Source organism: Bos indicus, chromosome 8 (genome assembly GCF_029378745.1).
Source record: "Bos indicus isolate NIAB-ARS_2022 breed Sahiwal x Tharparkar chromosome 8, NIAB-ARS_B.indTharparkar_mat_pri_1.0, whole genome shotgun sequence".
NCBI lineage: Eukaryota > Metazoa > Chordata > Mammalia > Artiodactyla > Bovidae > Bos > Bos indicus.
Genome location: NC_091767.1, coordinates 112,711,067 through 112,731,083, shown reverse-complemented (window position 1 = coordinate 112,731,083; position 20,017 = coordinate 112,711,067). Strand labels below are relative to the sequence as shown.

At 42.5% G+C, this 20,017-nt stretch overlaps 1 protein-coding gene across 2 annotated transcripts in view; it reads right to left on the bottom strand.

Moving 5' to 3' along the window:
• SH3YL1 (SH3 and SYLF domain containing 1) overlaps window positions 1-20,017 on the bottom strand; it is a 61,689-nt gene that overhangs the window by 2,481 nt on the left and 39,191 nt on the right. The window contains exons 7-9 of one of the 2 annotated variants that reach the window (XM_070795453.1): window positions 19,639-19,810; window positions 18,791-18,866; window positions 5,818-5,874 (exon numbers count right to left, since the gene is read on the bottom strand). In XM_070795453.1, the coding sequence (XP_070651554.1) occupies window positions 5,818-5,874; window positions 18,791-18,866; window positions 19,639-19,810 (305 nt within the window). The remainder of the gene's footprint in view (window positions 1-5,817; window positions 5,875-18,790; window positions 18,867-19,638; window positions 19,811-20,017) is intronic. The other variant, XM_070795454.1, reaches the window with a different exon arrangement.

Here is a 20,017-nt window from a genome sequence, read left to right as displayed (position 1 = left end):
CCATGATAGCAGGCGGCGTTCCATGTGGGTAAGTGGAGCGGCTGCGGGCCCTTGAGCCAGGCACTGTGATGATCACACTTGCTCCTCACTTCCAGGGAGGGAGCTCTCACCCCACTCCCCAGAATATGAACCCAAGACCTGCAAATGTTAAGTGATCTGCCCAGGGGGTGAGATTTGAATCTCGTAAACCTGTATCCAGGCAATCTTAATCACTACTGAGATTAAGCCACAGGGTCTTCAGCAACCACAGGAGTCTTAAATTGCATTCAATAGATTGAACTTGGATTCATCAGTACATTTTACCTTCTTAAAAAATTATTGTATTTTCAATGGAAGGATAATTGCTTTATAGTATGCCATGATCTTAGGTTCCTGAATGTTGAGTTTTAAGCCAGCTTTTTCACTCTCCTCTTTCAACTTCAAGAGGCTCTTCAGTTCCTCTTTGCTTTCTGCCATCAGAGTGGTATCATCTGCATATCTGAGGTTACTGATATTTCTCCCTGCAATCTTTTTTTTTTCCCCCTGCAATCTTGATTCCAGCTTGTGCTTCATCCAGCCCAGCATTTAGCATGATGAACTCTGCATATAAGTTAAATAAGCAGGGTGACAATATACAGCCTAGACATACTCCTTTCCCAGTTTGGAACCAGTCCATTGTTCCATGTCCAGTTCTAACTGTTGCTTCTTGACCTGCATACAGATTTCACAGGAAGCAGGTAAGGTGGTCTGGTATTCCCATCTCTTGAAAGATTTTCCACAGTTTGTTGTGATCCACACAGTCAAAGGCTTTGGTGTAGGCAATGAAGCAGAAGTAGATATTTTCCTGGAACTCTCTTGCTTTTCCCATTACCTAACAGATGTTGGCAAATTGATCTCTGGTTCCTCTGCCTTTTCTAAATCCAGAACATTTGGAAGTTCTCAATTCACGTACTGTTGAAGCCTCGCTTGGAGAATTTTGAGCATTACTTTGCAAGTGTGTGGTAGTCTGAACATTCTTTGGCATTGCCTTTCTTTGGGTTTGAAATGAAAACTGACCTTTTCCAGTCCTGTGGCCACTGCTGAATTTTACAAATTTGCTGGCATATTGAGTGCAGCACTTTACCAGCATCACCTTTTAGGATTTGAAATAGCTCAACAGGAATTCCACCACCTCCACTAGCTTTGTTCATAGTGATGCTTCCTAAGGCCCACGTGACTTTACATTCCAGAATGTCTGGCTCTAGGTGAGTGATCAAACCATCGTGGTTATCTGGGTCATTAAGATGTTTGTTTTTTGTATAGTTCTTCTGTGTATTCCGGGCTTCCCTTGTGGCTCAGATGGTAAAGCGTCTTCCTACAATGCGGGAGACCCAGGTTCGATCCCTGGGTCGGGAAGTTCCCCTGGAGAAGGAAATGGAAACCCACTCCAGTACTCTTGCCTGGAAAATCCCATGGACAGAGGAGTCTGGTAGGCTACAGTCCATGGGGTCGCAAAGAGTCGGACACAGCTGAGCAACTCCATTTCACTTCACTTCACTTCTGTGTATTCTTGCCACCTTTCGTAATACCTTCTGCTTCTGTTAGGTCCATACCATTTGTCCTTTATTGAGCCCATCTTTGCGTGAAATGTTCCCTTGGTATTTCTAATTTTCTTGAAGAGATCTATAGTCTTTACAATTCTATTGTTTTCCTCTATTTCTTTGCACTGATCACTGAGGAAGGCTTTCTTATCTCTCCTTGTTATTCTTTGGAACTCTGCATTCAAATAGGTATATCTTTCCTTTTCTCCTTTGCCTTTTGCTTCTCTTCTTTCCTCAGCTATTTGTAAGGTCTCCTCAGACATCCATTTGCCTTTCATTTTCTTGGGAATGTTTTTGATCACCGCTTCCTGTACAATGTCATGAACCTCTATCCATAGTTCTTCAGGCACTCTATCAGATCTAATCCCTTGAATCTATTTGTCACTTCCACTTATCATTAAAAGGGGTTTGATTTAGGTCATACCCAAATGGTCTAGTGGTTTTCCCCACTTTCTTCAATTTAAGTCTGAATTTTGCAATAAGCAGTTCATGATCTGAGCCCCAGTCAGCTCCTGGTCTTGTTTTTGCTGACTGTATAGAGCTTCTCCATTTTTGGCTGCAAAGAATATAATCAATCTGATTTTGGTATTGACCATCTGGTGATGTCCATGTATAGAGTCATCTCTTGTGTTGTTGGAAGAGGGTGTTTGCTATGACCAGTGTGTTCTCTTGGCAAAACTCTGTTAGCCTTTGCCTTTCATTTTGTACTCTAAGACCAAACTTACCTGTTACTCCAGGTATTACTTTTGCTTTCCAGTCCCCTATAAAGAAAAGGACTTTTTTTTTTTTTTTTTTTTGGTGTTAGTTCTAGAAGGTCTTTAGGTCCTCATAGGACTGTTCAGCTTCTTCAGCATTAGTGGCTGGGGCATAGACTTCGATTACTATGATACTCAATGCTTTGCCTTGGAAATGAACCAAGATCATTCTGTTGCTTTTGAGATGGCCCCCAAGTACTGCATTTCAGACTCTTTTGTTGACTATGGTGGCTATTCCTTTTCTTCTGAGGGATTCCTGCCCACAGTAGTAGATATAATGGTCATCTGAGTTAAACTCGCCCATTCCAGCCCATTTCAGTTCCCTGATTCCTGGAACGTCCATGTTCACTCTTGTCATCTGTTTGCTTCCAATTCACCCTGATTCATGGACCTAGCGTTCCAGGTTCCTGTGCACTACTGTTTTCACAGCATCGGACTTTACTTTCACCACCAGCCACACCCACAACAGGGCACTGTCTTCACTTTGGCTCAGCCTCCTCATTCCTTCTGGAGCTAGTTCTCCACTCTTCTCCAGCAGCATATTGGGCACCTACCGACCTGGGGAGTTCATCTTTCAGTGTCCTATCTTTTTGTCTTTTCATACTGTTCATGGGGTTCTCAAGGCAAGAATATTGAAGTGTTTGCCATTCCCTTCTCCAGTGGACCACATTTTGTCAGAGCTCTCAACCATGACCTGTCCCTCTTGGGTGGCCCCACACAGCATGGCTCACAGTTTCAATGAGTTAGACCAGGCTGTGGTCCATGTGCTCAGTTTGGGTAGTTTTCTGTGACTGTGGTTTTCAGTCTGTCTGCCCTCTAAGAGACTTGTGGAAGTGTCCTGATGGGAGGGACTGGCTGTGGGGAAAACTGGGTCTTGCTATGCTCGGGGAGGCCAAGCTTAGTAAATCTTTAATCCAATTTCTGGCTGATGGGTGGGGCTGTGTTCCCTCCCTGTAGTTTAGTTAGGCAAACTATCTTCCCGAGTCACTGAGTTATCCAGACTGTACAAATAATAGGAATATCTATTGCTGATGATCCCTGAATTTGTTCTTAGCAGTTTTAGAAATATATTTTATAATGAATAATTAGAGGAAGAAAGATATTATGACCTTAAGAAAAGACAGAAGGGATTGCAGACCAGATTCAATCTTTGCCCCTCCCCCCGCTGGAGGTTGTCTAACTGCCTCTGAATTGCAGTTTCCAAATAAGATGAAGATAAAACAGTAACAGGAAAAACGGGTCTCAGGGCCAAGCAGGGGTTCTGAGCCAACAGAGGACAAGGCGGCGCTGCTGGGTGGGAGGAGGCTGGCGCTCTGCGTCCCTCCTGGCATCCACTCTGCACAGAGGTGAAGCAGAGAGGGAGGGGCCGCTGCTGGCAGAGCTGGTGAAGGGTGTGGGCAGGACAGGCAGACAGAGGTGTGCCAATTCCTCACCCACTCACCAGTCAGGCAATCCCTCTATTTTAGAAGGGTGCAGAAGGGTCTTGAGTTGAGGGCTTGTTGGGAAAGTTCATCCACAGGAAACAAAGGACAGAGCTGGCCTGGGTGAGAGCAGGCGCCCCCAGCAGGGACCAGTCCATGTGCACTTGGTGCCAGGTCCCCCTGCTGGCTTTCTCTTCAACGAGCTCAAAATGACTTACAGTTCCGCTTTACTGTAAATAGTAGGGACGGCTTCCATAGGAGAAGTTTAATGTCCACAACGCAATCCATTAGAAGAGGCCAGCCAAGAGGGTCCCTGGAGCGCAGGGAAGTAAGGCCCACAGGGCCACCCAAACAGCCAGTGTCCACACACAGGCGCCTTCCCTGCTGAGGACACGCGCCTTCAAGACCTACATTCCTACACTTCAAAACAATCTGGAGGATCTTTGAAGCAATTGACTATTTTGTATCCAAATATTCAAGTTTATTCAAACAGAAGTTATTTTTCTCTCCCAAATCAGGGCCACACTTAACAGGAAACAGATTACAGTCAGCTTTGGTGACTGGCAGCTGCTCTGAGCTCAGAATTAGCAAGTCTGCGTCCACAGGATGCCACTTCTCAGTGGAGCCTGCATAATGTGACCCATATGACATCGACACATCTGGCCCCAGACATGACTCGGAACAATCTCAGACCCTGGAAGGTCTCCTCCAAGACGCACTAGACGTGGCGCCGTGATGAGCCGGGCAGCTGACTCGATCCTGGCACCCACATGCCCCAGGATACGGGTGGTATCCACAACCCTTGGTGACCGCGATCTCTCTACAGGAGTGTGAGTGAGCTGGATGGGGCCACCAGGAGAGGTCATGAGACCCGCAATTCTCAAACAGCAAAGTCAAAAGATGAAGGGCATCTGTGGTTGTCACACTCAGGGAGGGGGCATTACTGGCATCGAGTGGGCCTAGTCCTCAGGCACACACAGCTCAGGACAGCCCCACGGCAGAGAGCTGTGCACCAGGCCCAGAGGGCCCCTGCCAGTCAGAGGGTGGACAGGGGGCGGTGATGGATGCTGACCAAGGAGGTTCGGACCGCCAGGTATGAAAACCTCAGTAAACAGGGCTATGGATGCTCATCCCCTGTTTTACCGTGAGGCCAGAAGACTTGGTAGCAGGAGCTTCCAAAGGTTCGAGGCAAAAGCACACACCACCTGGAGAACCATCGCTGTGCCCACGCAGCGTGGGCAGGCCCAGGAGAGCCAGCCCAGGCAGCCAGGAGTCCTGCTCAGACGGGTTTTCAACTCAAGCCTCAGGACCAAGGAGTCACAGGGCTGGGACTTTTCTCTGCAAGGCTGATAGACTGGCATAAGGAAGTCCTTAGTAAGAGTTTAACTGGTTTCACACAGCAATGTAAAGTAAGCTTTATTTTTAAAATAGACTTTAAATCTTTCCTTGCATTTTCTTTTTCAAAATCCCTTATATTTTGAGAAAGTACTAAAATAAATTAATATTAATATTAACTTATTACCTACTGTTTGAAACACTTAGCTTGTGCTACCCTCAAATATAAAAGCAAAACCCAACCAACCGACCAACCATGGGAAGTAAAGTGTGTGGAACACACAGCCAGAGAATAAAAGTACAGGTGTTAAGTCTGAGCCTCTGTCCCCAGATCCCACGTAGGGTTTTGTTTCTTATCTTCCCTCATTGCTTTTTAAGAGATATTTCTAATATTTATCAGGCACTTAGACTACAAGTGCAGACTTTAGAGGGATCTGAGAAAAGAAACGCTAATCCCCAGAGTCACACTGCCAACGCCACTTCTACTCCGCTGTAGTCAAGGCCCCTAACCCCTCAGGGCCCAATGGCCCTTTCCCAAGTGGGTCCAGTCTATCTGCTGACCTCATCAAGTTTGATCAGTCCAATTGTGCAGAGTATGTTTTAAATGAAGTGCTTCTCAAAGTAACGTGAATATCCTATAAATGAAATAAGAGGTACTGATATTTTCACAACCTGCCAGATTAGTTAGGAGGTTTGTGATTATAAGATGGTTACAAATCTTTTTAAAACAGAAATATTTTTACTTACCAACTCTCTCACGATAGCTGGAAAGTTCAGGATACAGATTATATTCGTTTCTGCTACCTGCAAAAAGTAAATAGATACATAAGAGAAGAACATTTAGAAAATTTATTAGTATATAGTATATAAGATAACCAGGGCTTCTCTGGTGGCTCAGATGGTAAAGCGTCTGCCCACAACGCTGGAGACCCAGGTTCGATCCCTGGGTTGGGAAGATCCCCTGGTGAAGGAAATAGCAACCCACTCCAGTATTCTTGTCTGGAAAATCCCCATGAACAGAGGACCCTGGTAGTCTACAGTCCATGGGGTCGCAAAGAGTCGGACAGGACTGAGTGACTTCACGCACATATAAGATACCCAAGAATGCCAAATACTGTTCTTGATGAGCAGATATTTTAAATCACTCAAATTGATCGAAATATAATTATTTTATCCTCTTTCAATCAAAAGGAATATCTGAATATACACAGAAAACAGACCAAACACAAGGCAGACAGTGAATGTCTAATACCTATGACCACGTGCACAGAAACTACAACTCACGGCATCGCGATCACATGCTCACAGAGAACACATACATCTTCTTCCAAAACTACCAGAATAATAAAATTTGCAATCACCAAGCCAGTGGTTTTCAGACAGTCTTGCTTGTTTAACATCTAGTTTTTAAAGAAGTATTTATATGTATATTTTTAAACTGATACCTAAAATTGTTAAATGTAAGATGAAGGATGTATTTTTAGCATATTTTAATGTCAATTACTTAAAATTCATATCACTCCCTTTTTGGATACAAGGATCTAAATATGATAGTGATCTGAACCCATCACCATTCATAAAGAAAATCAACAAGATGTTTTTAATAGTCAGAAATTATATACTGTTCATTTTTAATCTTTATTTATTTATTATTTTTAATCTTTAAATCACATTTTCATTTCATTTGTTCCAAAGATTTTTGACCAGTGTATTATATTGTACTTTTAACTGTGGCATTGGAGAAGACTCTTGAGAGTCCCTTGGACTGCAAGGAGATCCAACCAGTCCATCCTAAAGGAAATCAGTCCTGAATATTCATTTGAAGGACTGATGTTGAAGCTGAAACTCCAATACTTTGGCCACCTGATGCAAAGAGCTGACTCATTTGAAAAGACCCTGATCCAGGAAAAGATTGAAGGTGTGAGGAGAAGGGGACAACAGAGGATGAGATGGCTGGATGGCATCACCGACTCAATGGACATGAGTTTGAGTAAACTCGGGTAGTTGGTGATGGACAGGGAGGCCTGGTGTGCTGCAGTCTATGGGGTCGCAAAGAGTCAGAAACGACTGAGCGACTGAACTGAACTGAACTTATGCAAATTTCTACAACAAGAATTTATACATAAATTTTATTTTAAAAATTTTATTTTACATAAGACAATCATCTATTTAATAATTTCTTATAGATCGAGTTATCATGATCATTATAAGCACACATTGATCAAAACCTTAAAAATATTATAAATTCATTAATTTACTAAACATTAAAGCGTTACTTGAAATGTATTTCAACAGGTGGACTAGACTTTTAAAAATTGGTTCATATACACCATTCAGTTCACTTAAGTTGCTCAGTCGTGACCGATTCTTCGTGACCCCATGGATTGCAGCAGCTTCACGCATTGGAGAAGGAAATGGCAACCCACTTCAGTATTCTTGCCTGGAGAGTCCCAGGGATGGGGGAGCCTGGTGGGCTGCGGTCTATGGGGTCACACAGAGTCGGACACGACTGAAGTGACTTAGCAGCAGCAGCAGCAGCAGGCTTACTCAAACTCATGTGCATCAAAACAGTGATACTATCCAATCATCTCATCCTTGTCCTCCCCTTCTCCTCCTGCCTTCTTCAATCTTTCACAGCACCAGGGTCTTTTCTAATGAGTCAGTTCTTCGCATCAGGTGGCCAAAGTACTGGAGTTTCAGCTTCAGCACCAGTCTTTCCAATGAATATTCAGGACTGATTTCCTTTAGGGTCAACTGGTTTGATCTCCTGGCAGTCCAAGGGACTCTCAAGAGTCTTCTCCAACACCACAGTTCAAAAGTATCAATTCTTTGGTGCTCAGCTTTTTGTATGGTCCAACTATCACATCCATACAAGACTACTGGAAAAAAACATAGCTTTGACTATATGAACCTTTGTTGGCAAAGTAATGTCTCTACTTTTTAATACACTATCTAGGTTGCTCACAGCTTTTCTTCCAAGGAGCAAGCGTCTTTTAGTTTCAGGGCTGCAGTCACCATCTGCTGGGATTTTGGAGCCCAGAAAATAAAGTTCCTCACTGTTTCCATTGTTTCCCCATCCATTTGCCACGATGTGATGCGACTGGATGCCATGATCTTAGTTTTCTGAATACTGAGTTTTAATCCAGCTTTTTCACTCTCCTCTTTCACTTTCATCAAGAGGCTCTTTAGTTCCTCTTTGATTTCTGCCCTATGGTTGTTGTTATCTGCATATCTGAGGTTGATATTGATATTTCTCCTGGAAATCATGATTCCAGTTTGTGCTTCATCCAGTCTGGCATTTCACATGATGTACTCTGTCCATAGGTTAAATAAATAGGGTGACAATATACAGCCCTGACATACTCCTATCCCATTTGGAACCAGTCCATTGTTCCAAGTCCGGTTGTAACTATTGCTTCTTGACTTGCATATGGATTTTTCAGGAGACAGGTAAGGCGGTCTGGTATTCCCATCTCTTGAAGGATTTTCCAAAGTTTGTTGTGATCCACACAGTCAAAGGCTTTAGCACAGTCAATGAAGCAGAAGTAGACATTTTCCTGGAACTCTCTTGCTTTTCCTGTGACCCAACGGATGTTGGCAATTTGATCTCTGGTTCCTCTGCCTTTTATAAATCCAGCTTGAACATCTGGAAGTTCTCAGTTCACATACTACTGCAGCCTAACTTGGAGAATTTTGAGCATTACTTTACTAGCATGGGAGATGAGTGCAAATGTACGGTAGTTTGAGCATTCTTTGGCATTGCCTTTCTTTGGGATTGGAATGAAAACTGGCCTTTTCCAGTCCTGTGGCCACTGCTGAGTGTTCCAAATTTGCTGGCATATTGAGTGCAGCACTTTCACAGCATCATCTTTCAGGATTTGAAATAGCTCAGCTGGAATTCCATCACCTCCACTAGCTTTGTTCATAGTGATGCTTCTTAAGGCCCACTTGACTTTGAACTCCAGGATGTCTGGTTCTAGGTGAGTGATCACACCACTGGGGTTATCTGGGTCATTAAGATGTTTTTTGTATAGTTCTTATGTGTATTCTTGACACCTCTTCTTAATACCTTCCGCTTTTGTTCGGTCCATACCATTTGTCCTTTATTGAGCCCATCTTTGCATGAAATGTTCCCTTGGTATCTCTAATTTTCTTGAAGAGATCTCTGGTCTTTCACATTCTATTGTTTTCCTCTATTTCTTTGCTTTGATCACTGAGAAAGGTTTTCTTTTCTCTCCTCACTATTCTTTGGAACTCTGTATTCAAATGGGTATATCTTTCCTTTTCTCCTTTGCCCTTTACTTCTCTTCTTTTCTCAGCTACTTGTAAGACCTCCTCAGACAATCACTTTGCCTTCGTTTTTCTTGAAGATGGTTTTGATCATCACCTCCTCTACAATGTCACAAACCTCCGTCCATAGTTCTTCAGGCACTCTGTCTATCAGATCTAATTCCTTAATCTATTTGTCACTTTCACTGTATATTGTAAGGGATTTTATTTAGGTCATACCTGAATTTAGGTCATATGCCGAGGATAACTATTATTTATGGAATGACATAGCTTCAACATAAAATTGTATCTCAGTGTTCTTTTTTAAAGATATCAATGCTAATAAAGATGGTTTTTAGAAAAACTAGAGAGGGCAAGAAAGATATTTTGTAAGAATGTGACAGAATTTTTTATTTCCCTTCTTAGATAGAGGTAAAAAAATTCTCATAATAGAGATCTATCATCAAAACAATAGCAATAATAAAATATCACTTATTAATTAATAAACTATTACTACTACAATTTTTATTTTGATGATAGCTATGTGATTTTATAAATAACTAATATATAATAATAATATTAATTACTATTCTTATTGTAAATTCAGATAACAGTCCATTAGGTCTCCATTCAGCTTTGTTGAAAGCGACAAAAAATGTAATTCATCTAATTTACAAAATTATTTACTGTTCATCAGACTTACCAACTACACTAATATCAACTTTCATATTTCAAATTGTATCACTGTCCTTACATTTTGGGGACAATGTTGTAGTAGTATTAATAAGATAGTCTGGAGTTTGCTTTTCTTATTCAAGTGTGAAAAAAACTACTGTGAAAGAACAGAAGACAAAGAGGGCAACATGTACATCATGTTCTCAACAAAGAACACGAGTGGAAACCAGCCATCTGTAAACTGTATCTTAAATTACCTGTGCCCAGAAGCGCTTTCTCAATCTCTGTGTGCCCTTAGGGCTTCCCTGGTGGCTCTGTTGGTAAAGAATCTGTCTGCAATGCAGGAGACCCAAGTTCGACCCCTGGGTCAGGAAGATACCCTGGAGAAGGGCATGGCAACCCACTCCAGTATTCTTGCCAGGAGAATTCCATGGACAGAGGAGCCTGGTGGGCAACAGTCCACGGGGTCACAGAGTTGGACACTACTGAGGGAGTAAGCACATGCTTTCCTCATCTCTGTGTACCCCTTAAGGACAGAGGTGCATCAGTGTGAAGGCCTCTGGCCTAAGAAGTTTATGAATACAAAAATACAGAAATAAGCATTGGCAAGGTGGGGAAGAGGGAACAAATATCAGAGAATCTATTTTAAAAAACTGATGAGAAGTAAGAGATTTTGGGTAGGTGACCATATATAAGACAAAAGATGTGCAAATTAAGGCTTTCTCAACTATTAAAAGAAGCACTCTGAAAATAAATGGGAAAGCGTCTTGCACTCAACACAGCAAAACAAAATTACAAAGTACTTAGAAATAAATTTAACAAGAAAGGCACAGAAACCATGAAATCTTAGGAAAGACATAATATCTCTACAAATGGAAAGAGTAAAATAGGAAGATTATCATACAAATGCCAAATTTATTTGTCTATATATATAATGTTACTGTAATTAATATTAAAAAATCATAGAGTTCATATAAGTACATAACATTACTTTAACCAGAACTGCATATTGGTACTTGACAGGAGTACTGGTAAAATGCTCTTAATTAACTGAGGAGTAAGTATCTAGTAACTGCAAGAATGAAATACTTCAAGAAAACCTAGGACACTATGAAGGCAATGTACAGGAGAGAAGACCCTAACCATGCTGAAACACTGATGCTTTCAAACTGTGGTGCCGGAAAAGACCTTGAGGGTCCTTGGACAGCAAGGAGATCAAACCGGTCAATCCTAAAGGAAGTCAACCCTGAATACTCATTGGAAGGACTGGTGCTGAAGTTGAAGGGCTGACTCACTGGAAAAGACCCTGAGGCTGGGAATGACTGGAGGCAAAAGGAGCAGGGCATGACAGAGGATGAGATGGTTAGATAGCATCACTGACTCAATGGACATGAACTTGAGCAAACTACAGGAGATACGGAGGGTACAGAGCCCGGCGCGCTGCAGTCCATGGGGCTGCAAAGAGCTGACATGGCTTAGCGACTGAGTAACAACAACTCCAACGTACAAAATCTGTAAGAAATAAGTGACAGATACCTTTACATAAATGTTAAAACGCTGACATATGAAAGTTTATATATCAACTTTTATATTTCATATAGATTATGAACCACATGAAAACTGAGATCAACAAACAATACCTCTAGAGAAATAAACTGTCATCCAAATGAGAAACCCCTTAATATACAAAACACTCATACAAGTTGAAAACGCAACAAGTATTCCAAGAGAAAAAAATTAACCAATTAAATAGAGACTTTTAAGATAAGACTAAATTCCAAACACCAGCAATAAGATGAAAAAAGTGTTTAAATCACGAATAGGGACAAACACAGTCACTTAACAAGGAAATCTAACCCACTGTCAGACTAGTAAACACTTCAGGACACTCCAACACTACCAGTGATGAGGGATGACTGTGAGGCGTGTTGCGGTAGAGTGTGCACAGTAGGGAGTGTAGGTGCCTGATGAGGTGTACACAGTAGGGATGGTAGGTGTGTGATAGGAGTGTGCACAGTAGGGAGTGCAGGTGTCGGATAGGGGTATACACAGTACGGCGTGTAGATGTTTGATAGGGGTGTACACAGTAGGGCGTGTAGGTGTCTGATGGGGTGTACACAGTACGGCCTGTAGATGTTTGATTGGGGTGTACACAGTAGGGAGTGTAGGGGTCTGATAGGAGTGTACACAGTAGGGAGTGTAGGTGCCTGATGGGGTGACCCAGTAAGGAGTGTAGGTGTCTGATGGGGTGACACAGTAGGGCCTGTAGGTATCTGAGTGGGATGTACACAGTAGGGCCTGTAGGTATCTGAGTGGGGTGTACACAGTAGGGCCTGTAGGTATCTGAGTGGGGTGTACACAGTAGGGCCTGTAGGTATCTGAGTGGGGTATACACAGTAGGGAGTGTAGGTGTCTGATAGGCGTGTGCACAGTAGGGAGTGTAGGTCTCTGATAGGTGTGCGCATGGTGGGAGTGTAGGTCGTGGGTAATGGCTGACAGGACTGCAGTAGTAAAAACTTTAAAAGTCAATCTACCAAATCTCTTACAAATTTACAAATACATCCTTTCACCTACCATGTCTGTTCCTGGAAATTATCTTAAAATTTTTTCCACTATGTAGACAGCTTAAGAAATTAACTGTGACACTGCTTCGCATGGAATAAAAGCTGAAAGTTAATATCTATCAGTAGGAGAGTGGCCGAATAAAAATGTCCATCTACATGATGGAGTACTGAATAGCCACTACAAGGAATTAAATGAACTGAGGAGTAAGTATCCAATAATTGCAAGAACACAGTTGATTCAGGGATTTCCGTGAGATGTTGCTGAGCAAAAGGATCAAATAAATCCCACGAACAAACAAGCTGTAGGAAAGCACAGAACTGTAGCAGCACTGTTGTGAGATGACCACAAAACACTGGGCCTGCGTGTCCACACGTTTGTACACATGCTTGTGTGTGGACGACACGGAGAAAATACGGAGGAACTATAGAAACACGAGGAAAGTGTCATCCCTACTGTCCCATGGTGTGCTGGTGTGAGTGTGGAAGAGCGTGACGTGTAATTAGGACAGAGGAGAAATGGGAAAAAGGCAAGGACTCCTAAAAGAAAAAGAAAAAAATGCTTTCAAAAACCGTATTTATGAATCACATATACACTTAAATAAAATTATATATGTGAGGATATATAAGAAATTAAAAATTAAGATTTTGTTTTTTAATAAAGCACTTAGGAATAAGTCATATTTAAAATGAAAGGTTAAGAATAGATACAAATTTTAAACTTTGGTTTTATTGAATCAAAACCAGGTGTTCGCAACCAGGCATGATATGCTACATGAGAAAAGATGATGGGCATGTGAAAAAAACAGGAATCAGGCAACAAATACTAAAGCTGAAAAAGTAAAGGGAGGAGAAGAGTGGATGGTGAATAGAGTTGCGTCTGCAGAAACGTGCCCAGGCGAGCAGCTGAGCTGGCAAGCACGCTGTGAAATCAGCGAGAGCAGCCCCTGCGGGACAGGAAGCTTCCAAAGACAGAGGTCACTGCGGCAAACAGACAGAACAAGGCTGGTGCAGCAGGGGGACCCGTGACCAATGAGGCTAGATGTTAAAATACCTGCTCAGGAAGAATACGCAAGAGAAACAAACCTTCCAAGATTGTTCCATTGTTGGCTGAGAGGAGTTTCTTGAGATAAGGTAAGTAGCTTTTTAATCTACACTGACAAGTAACTGATACTGAAGACCAGCAGGATTTTCATGTAGGTTTGATACAGATACCTACTCCCTCAGTGAGGAAATTTTAGAAACACTCTGTATTTTGAAGTATTCACATATAGGTCAGATTTTATGTAATCACTCCTATCTAAATTAAAAATAGGTTCAATGCTCACATCTTGCTACAGAAAATAAGAGTATAAGCAAATCAATCACCAGAACATAAATAAAAATTGACCATCCCTTTGGAGGAAGAAAGCAGCATCCCAAGAGAACAGGATACACAGCAAGTTGTGTGTGTGTTTAGGGCGTGGGGTGGGGCTCAGCGGCAAAGAACACGCCTGTCAACGTAGGAGACGCAGGAGACACAGGTTTGACCCCTGGGTTGGGAAGATCCCCTGGAGGAGGGAATGGCAACCCACTCCAGTATTCTTGCCTGGGAAACCCCACGGACAGGGGAGCATGGAGGGCTACAGTCCATGGGGTCGCAAAGAGTCAGACACGACTGAGTGACTGAGCACACACACACACACATACACATACACACTATAAAGAAAAATAGGTCTAGTTCCTGAGGCTCTGCCTCGATGAGGTAAATTTAGACAAGCTAAAGGCATAGCCAGGAATCAGTATGAGCACCATGAGTCGGGTTTCATGCTCATTTCTCACCTGGGCATGAAAACTGGGCACATGGATACAAAACACGGAGGGGGAGGGCAGGACCGGCTTTATGGCCTTGGCAGCACTTTGGCACTTAGAGTCCTTTGCCCAGAGCTTATCATATGCTGCTGACCGTTGAATAGCATGGGTTGCACTGTGTGGGTTCACTTACAAGTGGATTTTTCCTGATAACACTGGAAAATTTGTCTGAAAAAACTCAGATGAAACACACAGCCTAGAAATATCAAAAGAAATAAGGAAAAGCTAGGTGTGTCATGAATGCATGGAATTTATATAGATACTATTCTGTTTCACCATTTGCCACTGTAGGATACACACAAATCTTTTACTAGGAGCTAAAATTTATCAAAACTGATGTACATGCACACTCACACTCTCCATTTGCAGTGGAGAGAAATGTAAACAGATGTGAAGCTGCAGTATTTAGTCATAACCATATAAATGAACGTACTTATTGTACATACACGAGTACACATACTATACCCTGGAATACTTGTGTAGCCACCCCCCTGTTGCTGTGCTGAGGTGACGAGTGTTGCAAGTAACTGCCAAAGATGCTGACCTTAATCGTCTCCATGTGACGAGCTGTCTCTCCAGTCAATTGTGTATCACTATGATAAGCTCTCTTTCATGGTTCTGGTGTATTTTTCGTTGTGTTTAAAACAACACTATAAACCTTGATTAACACCAAGGGACCCATAAAAAGTACCACTAGTGCTCCCGGAAGTGCTCCCAGGAAGCAGAGAAAAGTCATTACAGCGAAAGCTGAACTGCCTGATGTGTAGAAACAGGCCTGCAACTGCACCCGCCCACCACTCCGACAGAAGTAAATTCAGGGCAAGAACCGTTTCTAAAAGAGAAAAGGAAATCCATGAAGTTGTTGCTGCAGCTACACCAACAGGCGCAGAAACGCTGCACCTTCTGTGAAATCCCTTTTATCTTATCTTGCAAATGCAGCTTTTACGCGGGTGCAATAGACTCTAATAAGATTTGAGAAAAAGCAAAGTCATCATATGACAACTTAAAGCAGAAAGAAGGTGAAGGATCCAAAACCGGAGAACTAAATGCCAGCCAAGTTTGCTTTGATAATTTTAGTAAGAAGTTGGGCTTAAGTAACATCAAGATAACAGGAGAAGCAGCTTCTGCTGACCAAGAGGCAATAGCCACATCCCAGACGTCATTAAGAAAATCATTGACAAGAAAGAATATTTGCCTGAACAAGTTTTTAATGCAGATGAAACTACCCTATTCTGGGAAAATTGCAACCAAGGGCATTTATTAGTAAGGAAGAGAAGTGAGCACCAGGATTTAAGGCAGGAAGGGACAGACAAGCTCTACTCTTCCGAGCACAGGCACTGGAGTTCATGACCAGGTCTGCCCTCCTCTATAGAACTGCTAACCCCCAGCCTAGAAGGGGAACAGATAAACACAAGCTGACAGCCTTTGGCTGTGCAAAGAGAAGGCCTGGATCATGACAACTCGTTTCTTTTTTTGGTCCCTGACATCAGGAAGCACTGTGCCACTAAGGGACTGCCTTTTAAAGTTCTTTTGATACTGGACAATGCCCCTGGCCACCCAAGAACCCCGCAAGTTCAGCTCCATGAGTAGACCACCAAGGGGTGTTGCTGGCCTCAAACACAACATCTCTATTTCAAACCTCTATATCATCAGGACTTTTAAAGGCTCACTACACACAGTACTCTACACAAAGAACTGCTGATGCTGTGGAAGAGAATGCCTAGAGCGAGAACAGTATGCGAGTCTGGAAGATTACACCACTGAAGATGCCATTTCTTATAGAAAAAGCCATGAAAGCCATCACGCCTGAAACAATAAATTCCTGCTGGAGAAAACTGTTCCAGATGTCATACATGACTTCAGAGAATTTACAATAGAGCCAATCAAGGAAATCAGGAAATAGATTGCAAATACAGCAAAATAGGTGGGGGAAGGGTGGCTGTGAAGGGTCTCAAGACATGGATCTTGGAGACTTTCAAGAGCTAATGGACACCACATCAGAGGAATTAGCAAAAGATGACTTGATGCAGATGAGAGCTCTTGAATCAGTGCCAGACAATGAGGAAAAAGATGCAGGAGCAGTGCCAGACAAACTGACACCAGACAGTCTGGTGGAGGGCTCTGCTTACTCAAGTGAGAGTGAAAGCAGCAGTCGCTCAGTCGTGTCCGACTCTCTGTGACCCCAAGGACTGCAGCCCGCCAGGCTCCTCTGCCCATGGGATTCTCCAGGCGACAATACTGGGGTGACTTGCCACGCCCTTCTCCAGGTGATCTTCCCGACCCAGGGGTCAAACCTGAGTCTCTCACATCTCCTGCATTGCCAGGCAGAGTCCTTAATGCTTGAGCTACCGGGCAGCCCCTGCTTATTCAAGACTGCTTTTAAACTTCTTTTTCAACATGGATCTTGTATGATAAAAGCAAACAGTGGAAGGAGGACTGGGACCCTGTACACACATTCTTAGAGAAATGAAAAAGCAAAAAAGTCAGACAGAAATTATGATGTGTTTCCATAAAGGGACATCGAGGGTGCCTGCCTCTCTTGCCTCTCTTCCCCCCACCCCACCCCGCTCCACTTCTGCCACCCCTGGGGCAGCAGGACCACCCCATCCTCTTCCCCCTCCTTCTCCTCAGCCTGCTCAACATGAAGATGAGGAGGAAGACGACCTCTGTGATGATCCACCTTCACTTAATGAATAGTAAATAATCATCATGTCATTCGGTTAACAAACTTATCTGCTGTGTATGCGCATGTCCCCCTGTGAAACTCTAGTAACTGTGAGAGGTCTCTGCCACCACCATCGCCTAAGTGTTCACCACATAGCACACTGTGTGCAAGGCTCGTGAAGAAGCGGAAAGGCAACCCTCACACAGGCCAAGATGAGCCACATGATACGAAACTAACGACGTGCTAGTTTTCTCACTGTTGAGTAACTTGGCTTTCAAAGAATTACATTACTGCATAGCATGCCTCTCTCTCTCTTCTTGTAGAAACTATCAGTCTTCATCACATGTAAGTGGTTTTAAAAAAATGTATCAATGTTTCTAATATTTATTATGAATATGGCTGTAATACTGTATGCCAAAAAACTTTACAGTTCTTCATTCATCAGTATATAAGCTAAGCTACCATAAAGCAATCATATTGCTGCTTACTTTTATCAATGCATGAATCATTATATCTGTAAATGTGAATTTCTTTTTCCTATTAATTTTTTATGTTAGTATTACATATAACATTCACAGTGTTTCGTGTCACATAAGACAATATTGACATGGGTACTGACAGACAATTCATCTTGTAAACAGATGATGTAAACTTCTGGTATAAATAAATACAGTACAGTATCATCAATATATTTTCATTTCCTTATACTTTTCTTAATATTTTTTCTAGTTTACTTTATATAGGAATACAGTAGGTAACATATATGATTTATAAAATATGTGTTAATCAACTGTTTATGTTATCAGTAAGGCTTCCAGGCAGCTGTGGGCTATTAGTAAAGTTTTGGGGGAGTCAAAAGTTATATATATATATATATTTTTTTTTGACTTTGGCAAGAGGGGTTGGTGCCTCAGACCCTTGCATTATTCGGGGGTTCGTGGTACATCTTCCTGTAATTGCAGTTACTTTTCCACATGTCATCTCTCTGCTCCTAGAGGGAAAGTTCTTTAAAGGCAGGAGATAAGTTAGCTTCATCACTGTGCTCTTAAAAGCCATAGCACAATGCCACTTGCATAATAGTTAATCATTGTATGGAACACTGCCTACTTTACTACATTGCTATTTACTGGAAGCCTCTGCACATGAAAACCAGAATTCCAAAAGTGACTGTCATAAAAATGAGTAATGGAAAGAGGAGTAAAGGCCAAAAACCTGATGCTTTATGAATTTATTCTATTTTACAACCCTGAGCTATTTAGTAACCCTAGAAAATAGGGTTTCTATTTTGTGAAACCCTGAGCTTCCAAGAATGTATGGTAAAATCAATATTCAGAAATATAAATCTATGTGTATAAGAGAAAAACAGGTTTATTGTTTCCATTTCAAATCAGCAGAATAACAGTGTTTGGAAGAGATGCAAAAAAAAAAAAAAAAGAAGAAGAGGAGAGAGCAAAACTTTAAAGGTAAATCTCTGTCACTGGAAAAAGCATTTTCTGAATGAGAATAAACATTTTCACAAATGACAGGAATGACAATTAGCCTCGTGTGTTTAGAAGAGGCCAAGCATTTGGTTTTTTTTTTTTTCTTTAATATGCATCAGTTCTTCTATTGGACTCTAAAGCTATAACTTTTGATTTCTTAATAATATTTCATAATTACTTAATTATAACTGTATTTGAATTGCAACAAAAACACTTACTTTGAGAGCCAGAACTCAGCTGTACTTGTGCAGATGATTGCTCTGGTCTTGACGATGGTTTTGGAGGCAATTTAGCCTGGGAAGAGCAGGAAAAATGCACATGATTTTAAAACTGTTTTTACTTAGGAGCATATGTACCGCCCCCGCCAGTGCATGTACATGCGAACGCTAGCCCCTGCACTCATTAGCAGAGCACACACGCTGCTCCCGGCCACCCCTGGTTGAACTGGACAACAGGCGGGTGACTGCAGGGGACGCGCTTCTGCAGCCAGAAGCATCCCTCCTCCCGGCCCCGCCACTGCGCAGGAGGAGACAGTGATGAGCCGAGAGGAGCTATGAACCCAGCGCAGAAGGCTCTCCGCGCATCAAGGCACCAGGCCGGCAGCGGTTATTAGTATTATTAATTAGTATTATAAAGGTCTATCCTCGCAGAAAGGCAATCAAAGAAAACTGCATTTCTTCCTGAAATTTGTATAGATGATTGTCAAGGTTTTATGACATTTTCCACAAGAACTGTATGCAAATGAAATTACAAGGGAGGTTTCGTAGGGTGTTTAGAATCGGATATGAAGGATGTGTGTGTTAGTTGCTCAGTCCCATCTGACTCTTTGTGACCCAATGGACTGGCCCACCAGGCTCCTCCGTCCAAGGAAATGTCCAGGCGAGAATACTGGAGGGGTAGCCATGCCCTCCTCCAGGGGGTCTTCCCTGGGTCAAGATGGAACCCAGGCCCACCGCACTGCAGGCGGATTATGGACTGAGCCACCCGGGAAGCCAATATCAAAGACAGAATAGTCTATATGAAGAAATTCTCTGAAGCTACTAAGAAAAATAGAGAAACCCAGCACCACCGAAGCCTTCTTCTGCTCCCGGGCGGCTCTTCTGGCGTTGACTCGTTGTCCTTCGATTTCATACTTCTCAGTAAAGGAATCCAGAACTTCATACAGGTCTTCTGCTTGAGCAGGCCGTGTTATATCGCCAAATAAAATGTCATAGGCTCGAATGTCTTGACAATAAAATCTAACAGGAAACATATGAAGAACCCTTATTTTGCAGACATAGATTTTTTTCTCCCACCAGGCTCCCCCATCCCTGGGATTCTCCAGGCAAGAATACTGGAGTGGGTTGCCATTTCCTTCTCCACTCCAGTATTCTTGCCTAGCTTTTCTAGAGGTGAATGCAGGACACACACCCATGTATGTTGGGGTGCTTCACTTGCCTACTGCA